At 49.2% G+C, this 15706-nt stretch overlaps 1 protein-coding gene across 6 annotated transcripts in view; it reads left to right on the top strand.

Annotated features, from left to right (window-relative positions):
* Positions 1–15706, top strand: part of ZNF341 (zinc finger protein 341) — a 54791-nt gene that overhangs the window by 11822 nt on the left and 27263 nt on the right. For 2 of the 6 annotated variants that reach the window (XM_008995513.5, XM_078371105.1), the window contains exons 4-8: positions 2533–2682; positions 6170–6421; positions 10835–11009; positions 12366–12456; positions 15359–15552. In XM_008995513.5, coding sequence (XP_008993761.3) covers positions 2533–2682; positions 6170–6421; positions 10835–11009; positions 12366–12456; positions 15359–15552 — 862 coding nt within the window. Of the gene's footprint in view, positions 1–2532; positions 2683–6169; positions 6422–10834; positions 11031–12365; positions 12457–15358; positions 15553–15706 lie in introns of all 6 variants that reach the window. The other 4 variants (XM_002747270.6, XM_035298079.3, XM_078371106.1 and 1 more) reach the window with 3 other exon arrangements.

Genomic DNA, 15706 nt, shown 5'->3' with positions numbered 1-15706 from the left:
TTGGAGGTGATAGGAGGGGCAGCAGGAGGGTCTTGGCAGATCGTGTGGGCCCTGGGACTTTCACTGAGAGTGAGATGGGAGCCACTGGAGGCTGTCAAGCCGAGGAGGGACATAGTGACTTTAATCAGGTCACACTGGCTGCTGGATAGAGAATAGGTTTTGAGGGAGGACAAGAGAGAACGCCTGGAGACCAGATGGGGGGTCTGTGGCACATATCCAGGCAGTGGATGCAGGTAGCTTGACCAGCATGTTGGTAATGGAGGTGGTGAGAAAGCGTGAGATTTTAGAAGCACTTTGAAGGTGTTGTGGACAGAAATTGTGAATTGATTGGGTGAGGAGTGTGAGATAAAGAAAGATTCCGGGGGACTCCTGATTTAGAGTTGCCACTAACTGAAGAGAGGAGGTTGTGAGGAGAAGGTTTTCCGGGGATGTCAGGAGCTCAGCTGGGCATGTTGAAGTTGAGACGCCTGCCGGCCTTTAAATGGAGGCAGTGACGAAGTAGACAGCGTAGACTTCCAAGTCACGAGGCCAGAGGAGAGGGCCAGGCTGCAGGCATCTGGGGAAGCTTCCAGAGTCCTCAGCCAAACACATGCTTCTGGAGCAAAGACACCCTGGGTGGGGGGCTCATAGGGAGATTAAAGGATCCCTCATAAAGGAGGCTGGGCATATCTCAGGATGCCAGGTCAAGGGGTCAGATTTCCAACTGGCTTCCTTTTCGTTCCTTATCCCTTTGGAACATTATCTTCATTCATTGTATAGGTATCATTTCTGCCATCAAAATGAAAGCCTTCAGCTCAGACTCATAGGACATATAGACTGAAGCAGGCATCTTCTGGCATAAAACATAGTCATTTTTCTCACTGCTTGACTATGAGTTTTGCTAGTAGAAAATATTCCCCTCACCCCTATCTTTGTTTGTTTGTTTGTTTTTGCTAAAATCTTGCTCTGTTGCTCAGGCTGGAGTGCAGTGGCACAGTCTCAGCTCACTGCAACGTCCATCTCCCAGGTTCAAGTGATTTTCCTACCTCAGTCTTCCCCAGTAGTTGGGACTACAGGCACCCACCACCATGCCCAGCTACTTCTTGTATTTTTAGTGGAGACAGGGTTTCACTATGTGGGCCAGGCTGGTCTCGAACTCATGACCTCAAGTGATCCACTGCTTTAGCCTCTCAAAGTGCTGGGATTACAGGCATGAGTCACTGCACCAGACCGAATATTTTTCTTGACCTAAGATACTTGTGGACTTCCTGTGGACATGGGTTCAGTCCCATGTCGACAGGACATAGATACAAGGAAGTATTTGTTTATTTATTTATTTGAGATGGAGTCTCACTCTATTGCCCAGGTTGGAGTGCAGTGCCACAATCTCGGCTAATTGCAACCTCTTCCTCCTGGGTTCAAGCGATTCTCCTGCCTCAGCTGAGTAGCTGGAACTACAGGAATGCGTCACCATGCCTAGCCAGTTTTTGTATTTTTAGTAGAGACGGAGTTTCACCATGTTGGCCAGGATGGTCTCTATTTCTTGACCTCCCAAAGTGCTGGGATTACAGGTGTGAGCCACTGCGCCCAGCCAATACAAAGAAGTATTATTACTGAGTCATAGGGTATGTACTTCGCAGAGAGATGTGAGTTATTCTCCTCATTTGTTTTGAGACAGAGTTTTGCTCTTGTTAACCCAGGCTGGAGTGCAATGGTGCAGTCTCGGCTCACTGCAACCTTCGCCTCCCAGGTTCAAATGATTCTCCTGCCTCAGCCTCCCAAGTAGCTGGGACTACAGGCGCCTGCCACTATGCCCAGCTGATTTTTTTTTGTACTTTAGTAGAGACGGGGTTTCACCATGTTGCTCAGGCTGGTTGCAAACTCCTGAGCTAGGCAGTCCGCCTGCCTCGCCCTCCCAAAGTGCTAGGATTACAGGTGTGAGCCACTGCGCCTGGCCTGTTTTTTGTTTTTTTTAGAGACAGAGTCTCACTCTGTCATTCATGCTTGAGTGCTGTGGTGTGATCATGGCTCACTGCAGTCTGTACTTCCTGGGCTCAGGTGATCCTCTCACTTCAGCCTTCCAAGTAACTGGGACTACAGGTGTGTGCAACCACACTGGCTAATTTTTGTATTTTTTTGTAGAGATGGTTTCACCATGTTGCCCAGGCTGGTCTTGAACTCCTGGTTGAAGCAATTCACCTGCCTCAGCCTCCCAAAATGAGTTCAAGTGATTCACCTGCGTCAGCCTCCCAAATTGCTAGGATTACAGGTGTGAACCACCATGGCTGGCCTTATCTTTCTCATTTGGTAGATGATTAAATGGAGGCACAGAGACGTAGAGTGACTTGCCTGGGCTCACACAGCAGGGAGCAGCAGAGGTAGAAATAGAACCCAAGTCTGTGGGACTCCAGAACCTGGATCTTTTGCATCATGCCCTCCTTGGCTGACTTACAGAGCCTCAGATGTGTCCACACATGCGCACACGCACACATGCACACACACTCTTTCTCTCTCTGTTTCTCTCTCACTCAGTCTCTCTCTCTCACTGTCCAGATTTCCACATACATCACAGTGCCCCCATCCCCACTGATCCAGACCCTGGTACAGGGGAACATCTTGGTGAGCGATGACGTGCTCATGTCTGCCATGTCAGCCTTCACATCCCTGGACCAGCCCATGCCCCAGGGCCCCCCACCTGTGCAGGTAAGAAGGTGTGGGCTTCTTGTGGGGTCTTGATTCCAGACCTACACATTAACTCCTGCAGATTCAGAATCTTGTAGAATAAAGGGGGCCTGGCCCCAGCTCTCCCTGATGCTGAGGGGGGCTGTCAGCTTCCCCTTGTCCAGCTCTGCTATAGGTGGGGAAGCTGCTACATCTAGGTGGGGACCCAGAATGTGTGGGGCTTTGTAGGTTCAGTCCAGCTATTTTGACCTTTTTTTTTTTGAGATGGAGTGTTACTCTGTTGCCCAGGCTGGTACGCAGTGGTGTGATCTCAGCTCACTGCAACCTCTGCCTCCTGGGTTCAAGTGTTTCTCCTTCATCATCCTCCTGAGTAGCTGGGATTACAGGTGTGTGCCACCACACCTGGCTAATTTTTGTATTTTTAGTAGAGATGGGGTTTCACCATGTTGACCAGGATGGTCTTGAACTCCTGACTTCAGGTGATGTGCCCACCTCAGCCTCCCAAAGTGCTGGGATCACAGGCGTGAGCCACTGCACCCAGCCTGATTTCCAACTTTTTTTTTTTTTTGAGACAGGGTCTTGCTGTCTTGCCCAGGCTGGAGGACAGTGGTACGATCTCGGATCACTGCAACATCAGCCTCCCAGGTTCAAGCAATTCTCCTGCCTCAGCCTCCTGAGTAGCTGGGATTACACACTAATTTTTGTATTTTTAGTAGGGATGGAATTTCACTGTGTTGGTCAGGCTGGTCTCAAACTCATGACCTCAGATGATCCACCTGCCTTGGCCTTCCAAAGAGCTGGGATTACAGGCATGAGCTACCTCACCTGGCCTTTTTTTTTTTTTGAGAGGGAGTCTTGCTCTGTTGCCCATGCTGGAGTGCAATGGCATGATCTCTGCTCACTGCAACCTCTGCCTCCCAGGTTCAAGTGATTCTACTGCCTAAGCCTCCTGAGTAGCTGGGACTACAGGAGCATACCACCACACCCGGCTAATTTTTCTATTTTTAGTAGAGACAGGTTTTTACCATGTTAGCCAGGATGGTCTTGATCTCCTGACCCCGTGATCCACCTGCCTAGGCCTCCAAAAGTGCTGGGATTACGGGAGTGGGCCACCAATCCCGGCCTGCCTTGTTTTTATTCTTAACAAGTGTCCCCTGTCCATTAGAAAAACAGAAAATGTGGGCTGGGTGCGATGGTTCACACCTGTAATCCCAGCACCTTGGTAGGCCAAGACAGTTGGGTCATGAGGTCAGATGTTTGAGACCAGCCTGGTCAACATAGTGAAACCCTATCTCTACTAAAAATTCAAGAAATTAGCCAGGTGTGGTAGGCATCTGTAATCACCGCTACTCAGGAGGCTGAGGCAGGAGAATCTCTTGAACCGGGAAGGTGGAGGTTGCAGTGAGCCAAGATCGCTCCACTGTACTCCAGCCCAGGCGACTGTGCGAGACTCTGTCTCAAAAAAAAAAACAAACAAAAAAGAGAAACAGAAAATGCATAGTAGTTCCTGGGATTAAAAATAAAAATTGTAGAGATGGGGTCTCCCTTTGTTGTCCAGGCTGATCTTGAACTCCTGGGCTCAGGGGATCTTCCAGCCTTGGCTTCCCAAAGTGCTGGGATTTTAGACGTGAGCTACTGCACCTGGCTGGGAATTTTTTAATACAAAAAGGATCTGCGGCCAAATGAGCCTAAGGTGGAGGTGTTTTACTTCTCCCCTTGCTGTGTCCCTGGGTTCTTCCTGCCATATAGAAATCCTTTTGATTTTCTCAACAGAGACTTTTTCCTCAAACATATTTTACTGTGGAACATAAGGAATAGCAGTGAAGAGGAGGACCCCGTGTCCCTTATGAAATGCTGATCAGCATCATCGTGTTTTTTTTTATTTGTTTTGTTTTTTCTTTTTAAATTTTTGAGGCAGTGTCTCACTCAGGTTACTCAGGCTGGAGTGCAGTGGTGGGATCATAGCTCACTGTAACCTCAAACTCTTGGGCTCAAGCAATCCTCCCTCCTCAGCCTCCTGAGTAGCTGGGACTACATATGTGTGCCAACATACTTGGCTAATTAAAACATTTTTTTTTTAGAGACAGGGTCTGGCTACATTGCCCAGGCTGGTCTCAAACTCCTGGGCTCAAACAATCCTCCTGCCTCTGCCTCCCAAAGTGTTGGGATTACAGGTGTGAACCACTGCACCCATCAGCACAATCATTTTAATAGCTGCAAAGGATTCCACCACATGGAAGGGCTGTCTTCTATGTAGCCAAGTTTCTATGTATAGACATGTAGGTCATTGCTAGTTTTTGCTGTTGTGAAAATGGTTGGAGTCACTATCTATGTATAGACGTCTTTGCCCACCTGCTTGACTTTTTTTGTAGCATAAATTTCTAGAAGTCACTGGCTGCGTTTCATGGCTACCCACACATTCATGATTGTCTCGAAAGACTCACGGGACTCAGAGGTGGTTGTACTCATGGCTGTGGTTTATTACAGCAAAGGGACACACGGCAAGTTCAGTGAGGGAAAAAGACACCATCTGGTGGCATCTGGAGGAATCCAGAGTTCTCTGTCTTGGGGAGGAGGAGGAGAGAGGTTGCACAAAACACATTATTACTGCAGCCATGAAGTCTAGCAACATGTGTGCCGTGTTTCTACCTGGGGAAACACACTTAAGACTCCATGGCCAGGGTCGGTTTTTTTGATTTTTTTCTGGAGTCAGGATCTTACTTCAACTGCCCTGGCTGGAGTGCAGTGGTGTGATTTCGGCTCACTGCAACCTCCACCTCCCTGGGCTCGGGTGATTCCCCCACCTCAGCCTCCTGAGTAGCTGGGACAACAGGCATGCACCATTATGCCTGGCTAATTTTTTTGAATTTTTAGTAAAGATGTGGTTTTGCCATGTTGCCCAGACTGGTCTCAAACTCCTGGATTCCACCTGCCTCGGCCTCCCAAAGTGCTGAGATTACAGGTGTGAGCCACTGCGCCAGGCCCAAGGCCAGGGTTTCTGTTAGGGATTGGTCAGATAGTTGACCAGTCACCATGACCAAAATTCCAGACTCCCAGAAGAGAAGGAAGTGTTCACCATGAATCCCATTTTTTGTCCAAATAGCCTATGTAAGCTGGTACAATAGAACAGTGCCCCAGGTGGGCAAAACAAGCCTTATCGACAAAGGAGATGTCCCACAAGCCAGGGTCTCAGATCCCAGTCACGAGCTGCTGCTGCAAGAAAGCCCTTTTGAAGATAGCAACATTAGGCTGCTCTGTTAACTCTTTTCTGCGTGAGTTAGGTCCTTTCTGCCTAATTTCATAGGGAAGAGGGAAAGCAGCACCGAGCCAAGGCTTCCTCTCAATTCGCCTATGACTTTCTTTCCCCAACCCCGCTTAGCCCCTCCCCTGAGCTGCCTGGTGAGTAGCTGTTCTTTCCACCTGGCTGGCTAAAGCCAATGTCCTTCCTCCCTGATAAGTCAGACAGCTGGTATCAAGAAGCTGTAACACTTTTCTTTTCTGATTTCAGAGCAGCCTAAACATGCATTCCGTGCCCAGCTACCTCACCCAGCCTCCACCCCCTCCTCCGCCTCCTCCACCACTGCCCCCACCACCACCACCTCAGCCCCCACCACCTCCACCCCAGAGCCTGGGCCCCCCTGGGCGTCCCAACCCTGGAGGGAACGGTGTGGTGGAGGTATACAGTGCTGCTGCGCCCCTGGCTGGGAGTGGAACCGTGGAGATCCAGGCGCTGGGGATGCAGCCCTATCCACCCCTGGAGGTGAGCAGAGGGGGCAGGGTGGAAGGGAATACTAGTCATGGACATCTTGGGCAACCTGGACCCGTCCTGAGCACCAGCTGTGTGCCAGGTATTGTGCTAGGGATACCGTGAAAAGCAAACCGAGTCCTGGCCTTCGTGGGGTGTACCACATCATGGAGGAGAAGGACTTTCATCAAAGCCTCAAACCCACAGATGTAAGATGCCAGCCATGAGATGGTGAAGTGGAGTACAGGTTGTAGCAGAAATATAAGCTGCCTGCAGGTAATGCTCAGAACGGTCCGAGATTGCTTGCCTTTTCGGGCAAAAAAATTAAAAAAGATTTAAAAAAATTATCTGCCTAAGTGTCTCTGACAGTTTTTAATAAGCTAGGTGTATCAGTTAGCTATTGCTGGGAAAGAAATATCCATCAGACATCAGTAATGTATCACAAAAGTGGTTATTGTTCACGTGTATGCATGGTCAGCGAGACAACTCTGCAGATCTTGGCTGGACTCACTCATATGTCTGAAGGTTGGCTGGTTGTCAGCTGCTCTAGGATGGCCTGGGCTGGGACAAGTGGGGTGCCTCAGCTCTGTTCTGCGTGACTCTCATCCTCCGGTAGGTTCTCGTGGCCGTGGTGGAGGTGCAGAAATGCCCAAGGCCTCTTGAGGTTTAGGCTTGTAGATAACACAGAATCACTTCTGCTGGCCAAAGCAGATCACAAGGCCAGCTTAGATTCAGCAGGTAGGGAAATAGATGCCACCTCTTGATGGGAGGAGCTGCAAAGTCACACTGCAAAGGCATGGGTACGGGGAGGGGTGATGAATTGGGGCCATAATCCAATCAATGTACCATGCTAATTCCCTGCCCATGAGCTCTAAGCTACAGGCTGTCTACTCAAAATGCACTGAGTTCATAGAACCTTCCAAGACACGAGTGCTAGGGGGGATGGTTACAACAGAAACAACCCACCTGCACTGGAAATCACACTAACTCAGGCCCACCGCATGTCAGGTAGTCCCTTATAAAGAGAGCCCAGACCAGTCGGAAGATCCCACCGCAAGGCATTCACGTGATGTTCTGAGGGGCTTTGACGGGCTTTGCCCTAGCCTGGGAGAACAGAGCAAGCTTCTCTAGGGAATTGATCAAATTGAGAAAAAGTTCAGTGTGATGCTGAGATAATCCTGGTGGCTTGGTAGTCAGAGGGGACCAGCCCAGTGGGGACCAGCACAGAGGGAGCGGCTGCTGTTGATTTTCCATGTAGATGAGGGTGATATTTGAGGGCAGAGCCTGATTCTTCTTAGACTTCGCATCTTTAGCACCTAGCAGAGCACCTGGCCTGTGGTCCTCCTAGAGTAGATATCTTACATTGGGCCATGGCCTCAGTTTGCACCCCTCTAAGATGGGAACTCTCCTAGAAGAGCTGTTGAGGATAATAAGAGCCTATGCCAGTGGCAGTCACATTAATTACTCAGTAATGCCTTGAGTGATGGGTGAATGTATTCATGTGACAAATATTTATTTATTTATTTAAGACAGAGTCTCACAATGTCTCCCAGGCTGGAGTGCAGTGGTGTGATCTCAGCTCACTGAAACCTCCACCTTTTGGGTTCAGGCGATTCTCGTGCCTCAGCCTCCTGAGTAGCTGATATTACAGGCATGTGCTACCACGCCCAGCTAAGTTTTTTGTATTTTCATTAAAAATAGTGGCCAGGCTGCTCTGGAACTCCTGGCCTCAGGTGATCTGCCTGCCTCGGCTTCCCAAAGTGCTGGGATTACAGGTGTGAGCTCCTGCACGCACCCTGCCTGACAAGTGTTTATTGAGTGCTGTATTGGTCAGGGTTTGGCCAGGAAAAGAGAAACCAGGCAACGTATTTCTGCAGAGGGATTTTTTTTTTTTTTTTAATTAGAGATGGTGATCTCACTTTAGCCCAGCTTGGTCTCCATCTCCTGGCCTCAAGTGAGCCTCTCACCTCAGCCTCCCAGAGTGTTGGGATTACAGGCATGAGCTACTGTGCCCAGCTAGATTTTATAAATAGTGTTTTTTAAACCTTTTTTCAGTTTTGTCTGATTTTATTACTCCAACTGTAGCTTTCTGTTTATTTTTGTTTATCTGAAATATTTTTTGAAATTTGGGCTTTTTGCTTAGTTGTAGTCTTTTTTTTTTGAGACAGAGTCTTGCTCTGTCACCCAGGCTGGAGTGAAGTGGCATGATCACGGCTCACCGCAGTCTCGATCTCCCAGGCTCAGGTGATTCTCCCATCTCAGCCTCCTGAGAAACTGGGACTACAGGCATGTGTTACCATGCCCAACTAGTTTTTTAAATATTTTGTAGAGACGAGATCTCCCTATGTTGGCCAGGCTAGTCTCAATCTCATATGCTCAAGCGATCCTCCTTCCTCAACTTCCCAAAGTACTGGAATTGCAGGCATGAGCATCGTGCTTGGCCAGAAATTTTAGGTAGGACACCTCAGGAAGACCAATGAATGATGAATAGGCCAGGCTCACGCCTGTAATCCCTGCACCTTGGGAGGCCGAAGTGGTTGGATCACTTGAACTCAGGAGTTTGAGACCAGTTTGGGCAGCATGGTAAAATCTCGTCTCTACAAAATACACAAAAATTAACCAAGTGAGGTGGTGTGTGCCTGTCATTCCAACTGCTTGAGAGGCTGAGGCGGGAGGATTGCTTGGGCCTGGGAGGTCAAGGCCTGGGAGATAAGGCTGTGGTGAGCTGAGATCACATCATTGTATTCCAGCCTGGACAATAGAGCAAGACCCTCTCTCAAAAGACAGCAACAGTAACAACAAAAAGGCTGAAAAAATGAATTCTTTACGATGTCCCAGTGTGGGGATGTAAGCTTAATGTTAACTTAATCTGAATGACTCAGAATTCATGTGGTCATTTCTTGTGGCTTCAGTTCTCAGTGAGAGGAAGCCTGCTACTGTACCATTGATTGGGTACTGTCAGGCAGGAAGTGGAGCAGCTGGGGAGAGCACAGACCCCTCTGACTTCCTGGTTCTCTCTCTCTCTCTCTCTCTCTCTCTCTCTCGCTTTTTTTCTTTGAGACAGAGTCTTGCTCTGTTACCCAGACTGGAGTGCAGTGATGCGATCTTGGCTCACCGCAACCTCCGTCTTCCAGGCTCAAGCAGTTCTCTTGCCTCAGCCTCCTGAGTAGCTGAGATTACAGGCACACACCACCATGCCTGGCGAATTTTTGTATTTTTAATAGAGATGGGGTTTCACCATGTTGGCCAGGCTGGTCTCAAACTCCTGACCTCAAGTGATCTGCCCACCTTGGCTTCCCAAAGTGCTGGGATTACAGATGTGAGCCACTGTGCCCAGCCACCTGGTTCTCTTAAGCTAGCAAAGAACCACTGATAAGAGTAGTCGGCTGGGCGTGATGGCTCATGCCTGTAATCCCAGCACTTTGGGAGGCCGGGACAGGTGGATCACAAGGTCAAGAGATCAAGACCATCCTGGCAAACATGGTGAAATGCTGTCTCTACTAAAAATACAAAAAAAAAAAAAAAAAAAAATTATGGCCTGGCACGGTGGCTCATGCCTGAAATCCCAGCACTTTGGGAGGCCAAGGTGGGCGGATCATGAGGTTAAGTGATCGAGACCATCCTGGCCAACATGGTGAAACCCCATCTCTACTAAAATAACAAAAATGAGCTGGGCACGCACCTGTAGTCCCAGCTACTTGGGAGGCTGAGGCAGGAGAATCGCTTGAACCCAGTGAGCTGATAATCACGCCACCGCACTCCAGCCTGGTGCCTGGTGACAGAGGGAGACTCTGTCTCAAAAAGAAAAACCAATTAGCTGGGCAGGGTGGTGTGAGCCACCCTGCTACTTGGGAGGCTGAGGCAGGAGAGTTGCTTGAACCTGGGAGGTAGAGGTTGCAGTGAGCCAAGATTGTGCCACTGCACTTCAGCCTGGTGATAGAGCGAGACCTTGTCTCAAAACAAAACAAAACAAAACAAAACACAAAAAGCCATAGTCGTGGCAATAATAACAGCTACTGTATATTGCGTGCTCACTCTGTGCCAGTCACTGTTCTAAGCCCTTTACTTGTTGCTTGCTTTGATCTTCACAGTAATCCCATGAGAGGGGTACTATGATGAGTCCCATTTTACAGATGTGGAAACTGAGACAGAGAAAGTAAAAGATGCCTACGGTCACTTAGGTGCTAAGTGGAAGAGTCAAGATTTGAACCCGGGCAGCCTGGCTCCTTAGCTGTTCTGGCCTCCTGGCTTCATGAAGTTCTGAGGGAGCTTGGGAGTGACTTGGGTGACCAGGGCAGGTGGAGGGTCTGTGATGGTCATGTAGGGGAGAGTGGCTGAGGTTGGCCAGGAAGGCAGGGAGAGTGCCCTGGCTGGGAGCTCTTCCCTTCCCCCGGCAGGGCTTTTTCCCTGACTGTGCTGTCCTTCTAGGTGCCAAACCAGTGTGTGGAGGCTCCAGTGTACTCCAGCCCTGCCGTGTACAGCCCTGGCAAGCAGGGATTCAAACCCAAAGGACCAAACCCCACGGCCCCCATGACCAGCGCTGCCGGGGGCACGGTGGCCACTTTTGACTCTCCACCAATGCTGAAGACCCGACGGGCTAAAGGTGCCAGGGGACTCCCCGAAGGTGGGCCCCCAGCCTGCCATGGGCATCTTTCCTCAGCATGGCTGATCCACAGGCTGCTTGGTTCTGGTCTTCCCTTTTATGGTAGTTCAAGTTTGGTTGCATGTAATAGAAAATTCAAAATAGCAATAACTTCAAAATGATAGAATTTTGTTTATTTTCTGTGTAAATCAAGGCCAGAAGCAGACAATCTGGGGATCATGTGACTGCATGGGCACCAGACACCCCTGTTTCTTCTTTCTGTTTCCACCACCTCCACAACATAGTACCAGTTATCCTGATGCCTCATTGTCTCAGATGGCTGCTGGAACTCCGGTCATCAATTTAATGTTCCAGGTAGTAAGAAGGGAAAGGGAAGGATAAAAGGAGCTTCTCCCAGCTTCTAGAAGTTCTGTTTCGTATTTTTGCTTATATCTCGTTGATGAAAACTTAGTCACATGGCCATACCTAGCTGCAGGAGAAGCTGGGAAGTGTCTCTTTTGGCTAGGGACATTGATATTCCCTTTATGGGATTTGTGAGGCGGGAAGGAGAGAGTGGATATCAGGCAAGCAGTAGTATCTGCCATCCTAATGCAGATGCTAAGTAGGGGCTGGGAGGTGGAGTCAGAGCAGGGAGCAGATGGAGAGGAGAGAAGCTGAGAATGTTTCAGGGGCTTTCCTACCCTTCCTTCCTTCCTTCCACAATGCTGTATGGAGCGTCTGTATGCCAGGCCCAGTGTCAGGCACTGGGATCTAGTCTCTTGGTCTGTGATTTCTTCTGCCTTCAGTTTAATGGAAGAAATGGACAGGGAATAAATAAATATTTCTGAGTTGCTCTAAGAAGGAGGCTAATGGGTCCTGTGATTAAGAATAACTAGGGAGAGGCTGGTAAATGATTCTCCTCAGGTGAGGAGGAGAAGGAAGCAGCCTTGTGTATATCTGTGGGACAAGCATTGCAGGCAAGGGGGAACAGCAGGTGCAAAGGCCTGAAGGTAGGAACATGCTTGAGGTCTTTGAAGGTTAGCAAGGTTAACTAGGAGTCTACTGCAGCTGCATGGAGAGAATGATGAGGTTGTCAGGAGTTAGTGGATGGAGAGCACTGTGGGCCACGGCAAAGAGGGTAGATTTGATTATAGGCAGAGGGGAGCCTTTGAAGGATTTGTCTTACTTTCCCAGCCAGAGCATGACCTGGGCTTTCCTCCCCAGTCCCTGTGAAGCTCTCCGGTGTCTCCTCCCCGGCCTGCACATGGGTGTAGACTTCCTGGGGTGTGCATTGTCTGGCTCAGCAGCCAGAGGCTGCCCTTGGTGCCCTGAGCTGCACCCTAGCCTCATTGTCCCCTCCTTCCATTCGTCTTTCAGCTGCAGGGAAGCCAAAGGCTCAGAAACTCAAGTGCTCATACTGTGACAAGTCATTCACCAAAAACTTCGACCTGCAGCAGCATATCCGAAGGTACATACGTGTGGTGAGGCAGGTGTGGCTGGAGCCGTCTGCTGGAAGCGAGACTCTTTTCAGCCCCTAGCCTGGGGAGTGACGCAGGTTGCACCTCCCATGTCATGGTGTTCGGGCTGTAGTCCAGGTCGGGGTGGTTTTTCCTCTTCTATCTCAGGAGCAGTGGAAGGGACCTGTAAAAGCTGTGGGACCTGCCCACAGAGACCGGGAAGGTCAGGGACAGGCCAGTATGGGGAGAAAAGCACTGAACCCAGGTGGGCTTCGCAGACATGTCAGGGCTGTCTCAGGCCTCCCCTCTGCAGAACAAGCTGGCCAGCCAGGGCTGCCATGCTCTGCAAATGGGACTCTGTGGGCTCTGCTCACTCCGAACTAAGCTTGCAAGGATCCCTGCTGGGCCTGGGTTTTTCCATCTGTGAAAGGGGAGGCTGGACTTGTTCAGCGTGTCACACAGTGAGATGCACTGGTACATGAGATGATTTTTGGTGGTTCATGGATATGGGGTTGAAAGGTTCTGAAAGATGTAGTGGGAAAATTCTTCCCTTTGTAATTTCAGTCCTTGAAAACCTCGATTTGGTATAATGTGGTCTTTAACACCTTTGGTATACATACTCATCTCTTATAACGGAGAGAGAGAGGGAGAGAGAGACAGAGAACAAACCCAGATTCCAGCCATGGCTGGCAGCAGCTTCTGTCTAGACCAGGGTTTTTCAGCCTTGCTGCTGCTGACATTTTGGATCTTGGATCACATTATTCTTTGCTGTGGGGAGCTGAGGTGCGCATCATAGAATGTTTAGGAGCATCCCTGGCCTCTAACCGTTAGATGCTAGGAGTACCACAGCCTACAGCTGTGACAATAAAAAATGCCAGTGTCTCCCGGAGGGCAAAACTGACCTCAGTTGAGAACTGGTCTATACTAGTGCTGTCCAATAGAACTTTCTGTAATGATAGAAATGCTCAAATTGGGCCGGACATGGTGGTTTATGCCTGTAATCCCAGCACTTTAGGAGGTTGAGGTGGGCGGATCACTTGAGGTCAGGGTTTCGAGAGTAGCCTGGCTAACATGGTGAAACCCCATCTCTACTAAAAACACAAAAATTAGCCAGGCATGGTGGTGGATACCTGTAGTTCCAGCTACTTGGGAGACTGAGACAGGAGAAACCCTTGAACCCAGGAGGCAGAGGTTACAGTGAGCTGAGATCATGCCACTGCACTCCAGCCTGGGTGACAGAGTGAGACTCTGTCTCAAAAAAAAAAAAAAAGAAATGCTCAAATTGGCACTCTCCAATATGGTAACTACTGACTATACATGGCTGTTGAGCACTTGGAATATGGCTAGTGAGATTGAGAAATTGAATTTTGTATTTTATTTTAATGAATTTTTATTTATTTATTTTTAGACAGGGTCTTGCTCTGTTGCCTAGGCTGGAGTGCAGTGGTGTGATCTTGGCTCACTGCAGCCTCAATCTCCCAGGCTCAAGCAGTCCTCCCATCTCATACTCCCAAACTGCTGAGACCACAGGCTCACACCACCACACCTAGCTAATTTTTGTATTTTTTGTAGAAACAGGGTTTCATCATGTTGCTCAGGCTGGTCTTGAACTCCTGAGCTCAAGTGATTCTCCCATCTTGGCTTCCCAAAGTGTTGGGATTACAGGCATGAGTCACCATGCCGGGTTTGAATTTAAATTTAAGTAGCCCCATATGGCTTATGTCTACCTTATTGGACAGTGTATATTATTTAAGTAGCCCCATATGGCACTGTCTACATTATTGGACAGTGTAGCTCTGGATCTTGCATTTTTTTTTAGTTGCTTTATGACAAGTGGTTTTCCATACAGAATAACAAAATGAAGTTTTTTTAAAAAAGATTATTTTGTTTTCATTTATTTAATTTTAGAGACAAGGCCGGGCGTGGTGGCTCAAGCCTATAATCCCAGCACTTTGGGAGGCCGAGGTGGGTGGATCACGAGGTCAAGAGATCGAGACCATCGTGATCAACATGGTGAAACCCCGTCTCTACTAAAAATACAAAAATTAGCTGGGCATGGTGGCACACCCCTGTGAGTCCCAGATACTTGGGAGTCTGAAGCAGGAGAATCGCTTGAACCTGGAAGCAGAGGTTGTAGTGAGCCGAGATTGCGCCACTGCACTCCACTCTGATGACATAGCCAGGCTCTGTCTCAAAAAAAAAATTATTTTAAGTTTTAAAAAAGTGAGTTGATTTGAAGAAAAATGTTAAACTGTGGTACAAGTGCTGTGCTGTGACAACTAGAATGTTTTCTCCTTCAAATGACAGAAGTCCCCATTTATTTATTCGTTTCTGAGATGGAGTCTCGCTCTGTTGCCCAGGCTGGAGTGTAGTCGTGTGATCTCGGCTCACTGCAACCTCCACCTCCCAGGTTCAAGCGATTCTCCTACCTCAGCCTCCTGAGTAACTGGGATTACAGTGCGCACCACCAGGTCCAGCTAAGTTTTGTATTTTTAGTAGAGATGGGGTTTGACCATATTGGTCAGGCTGGTTTCAAATTCCTGACCTCAAGTGATCCACCTGCCTCGGCCTCCCAAAGTGCTGGGATTACAGACATAAACTACTGTGCCAGGCCAGAAGTCCTCATTTAAATGGGCTTGGACAATTAGGAAATGTTATCTCACAGTATGGGATGGCCAGAGGAGGATGGCTCCAGGGTTTGTTGACGAGCAGCTCAGTAACATGACCCAGAACCCAGGGTCTTTCCATCTCTGGTCTGCCTGCCTCAGCAAGAGGGCTTGTCTCCATGGTGTCAGAGGGTGGCCAGCGGCATCTGGATGTTCTTCCTGGGCCTTCCTGGTGGCTGTGAGCTCCTGGGCTGAGGCCTTGTCCTCGTTCCTGCAGGAGGGCACTGACAAGCCTTGTCTTCCACAGCCACACCGGCGAGAAGCCCTTCCAGTGTATTGCCTGTGGCCGTGCCTTTGCCCAGAAGTCTAATGTTAAGAAACACATGCAGACCCACAAGGTGTGGCCTCCAGGACACAGTGGTGGCACCGTGTCTCGAAACTGTGTGACTGTACAGGTCATGGCCCTGAACCCCAGCAGGCAGGAGGACGAGGAAAACACAGGTGGGTGGAAGTAGGGAATGCCATGCTCCCCACACCTCTCTTCTGCTGCTTCACAGGTGGAGTTGCTAGCTGTGTGACCTTGGGCAACCCCCATGACCAAACATGCAACGTGTGTGGCATTACTCTAATACTATACCCATGGCAGACATCACTA

The sequence above is a fragment of the Callithrix jacchus genome, chromosome 5 (assembly GCF_049354715.1).
Source record: "Callithrix jacchus isolate 240 chromosome 5, calJac240_pri, whole genome shotgun sequence".
Classification (NCBI taxonomy): domain Eukaryota; kingdom Metazoa; phylum Chordata; class Mammalia; order Primates; family Cebidae; genus Callithrix; species Callithrix jacchus.
The sequence above is the reverse complement of the archived record's forward strand: the minus strand, read 5'-3'. Positions and strand labels throughout refer to the sequence as shown.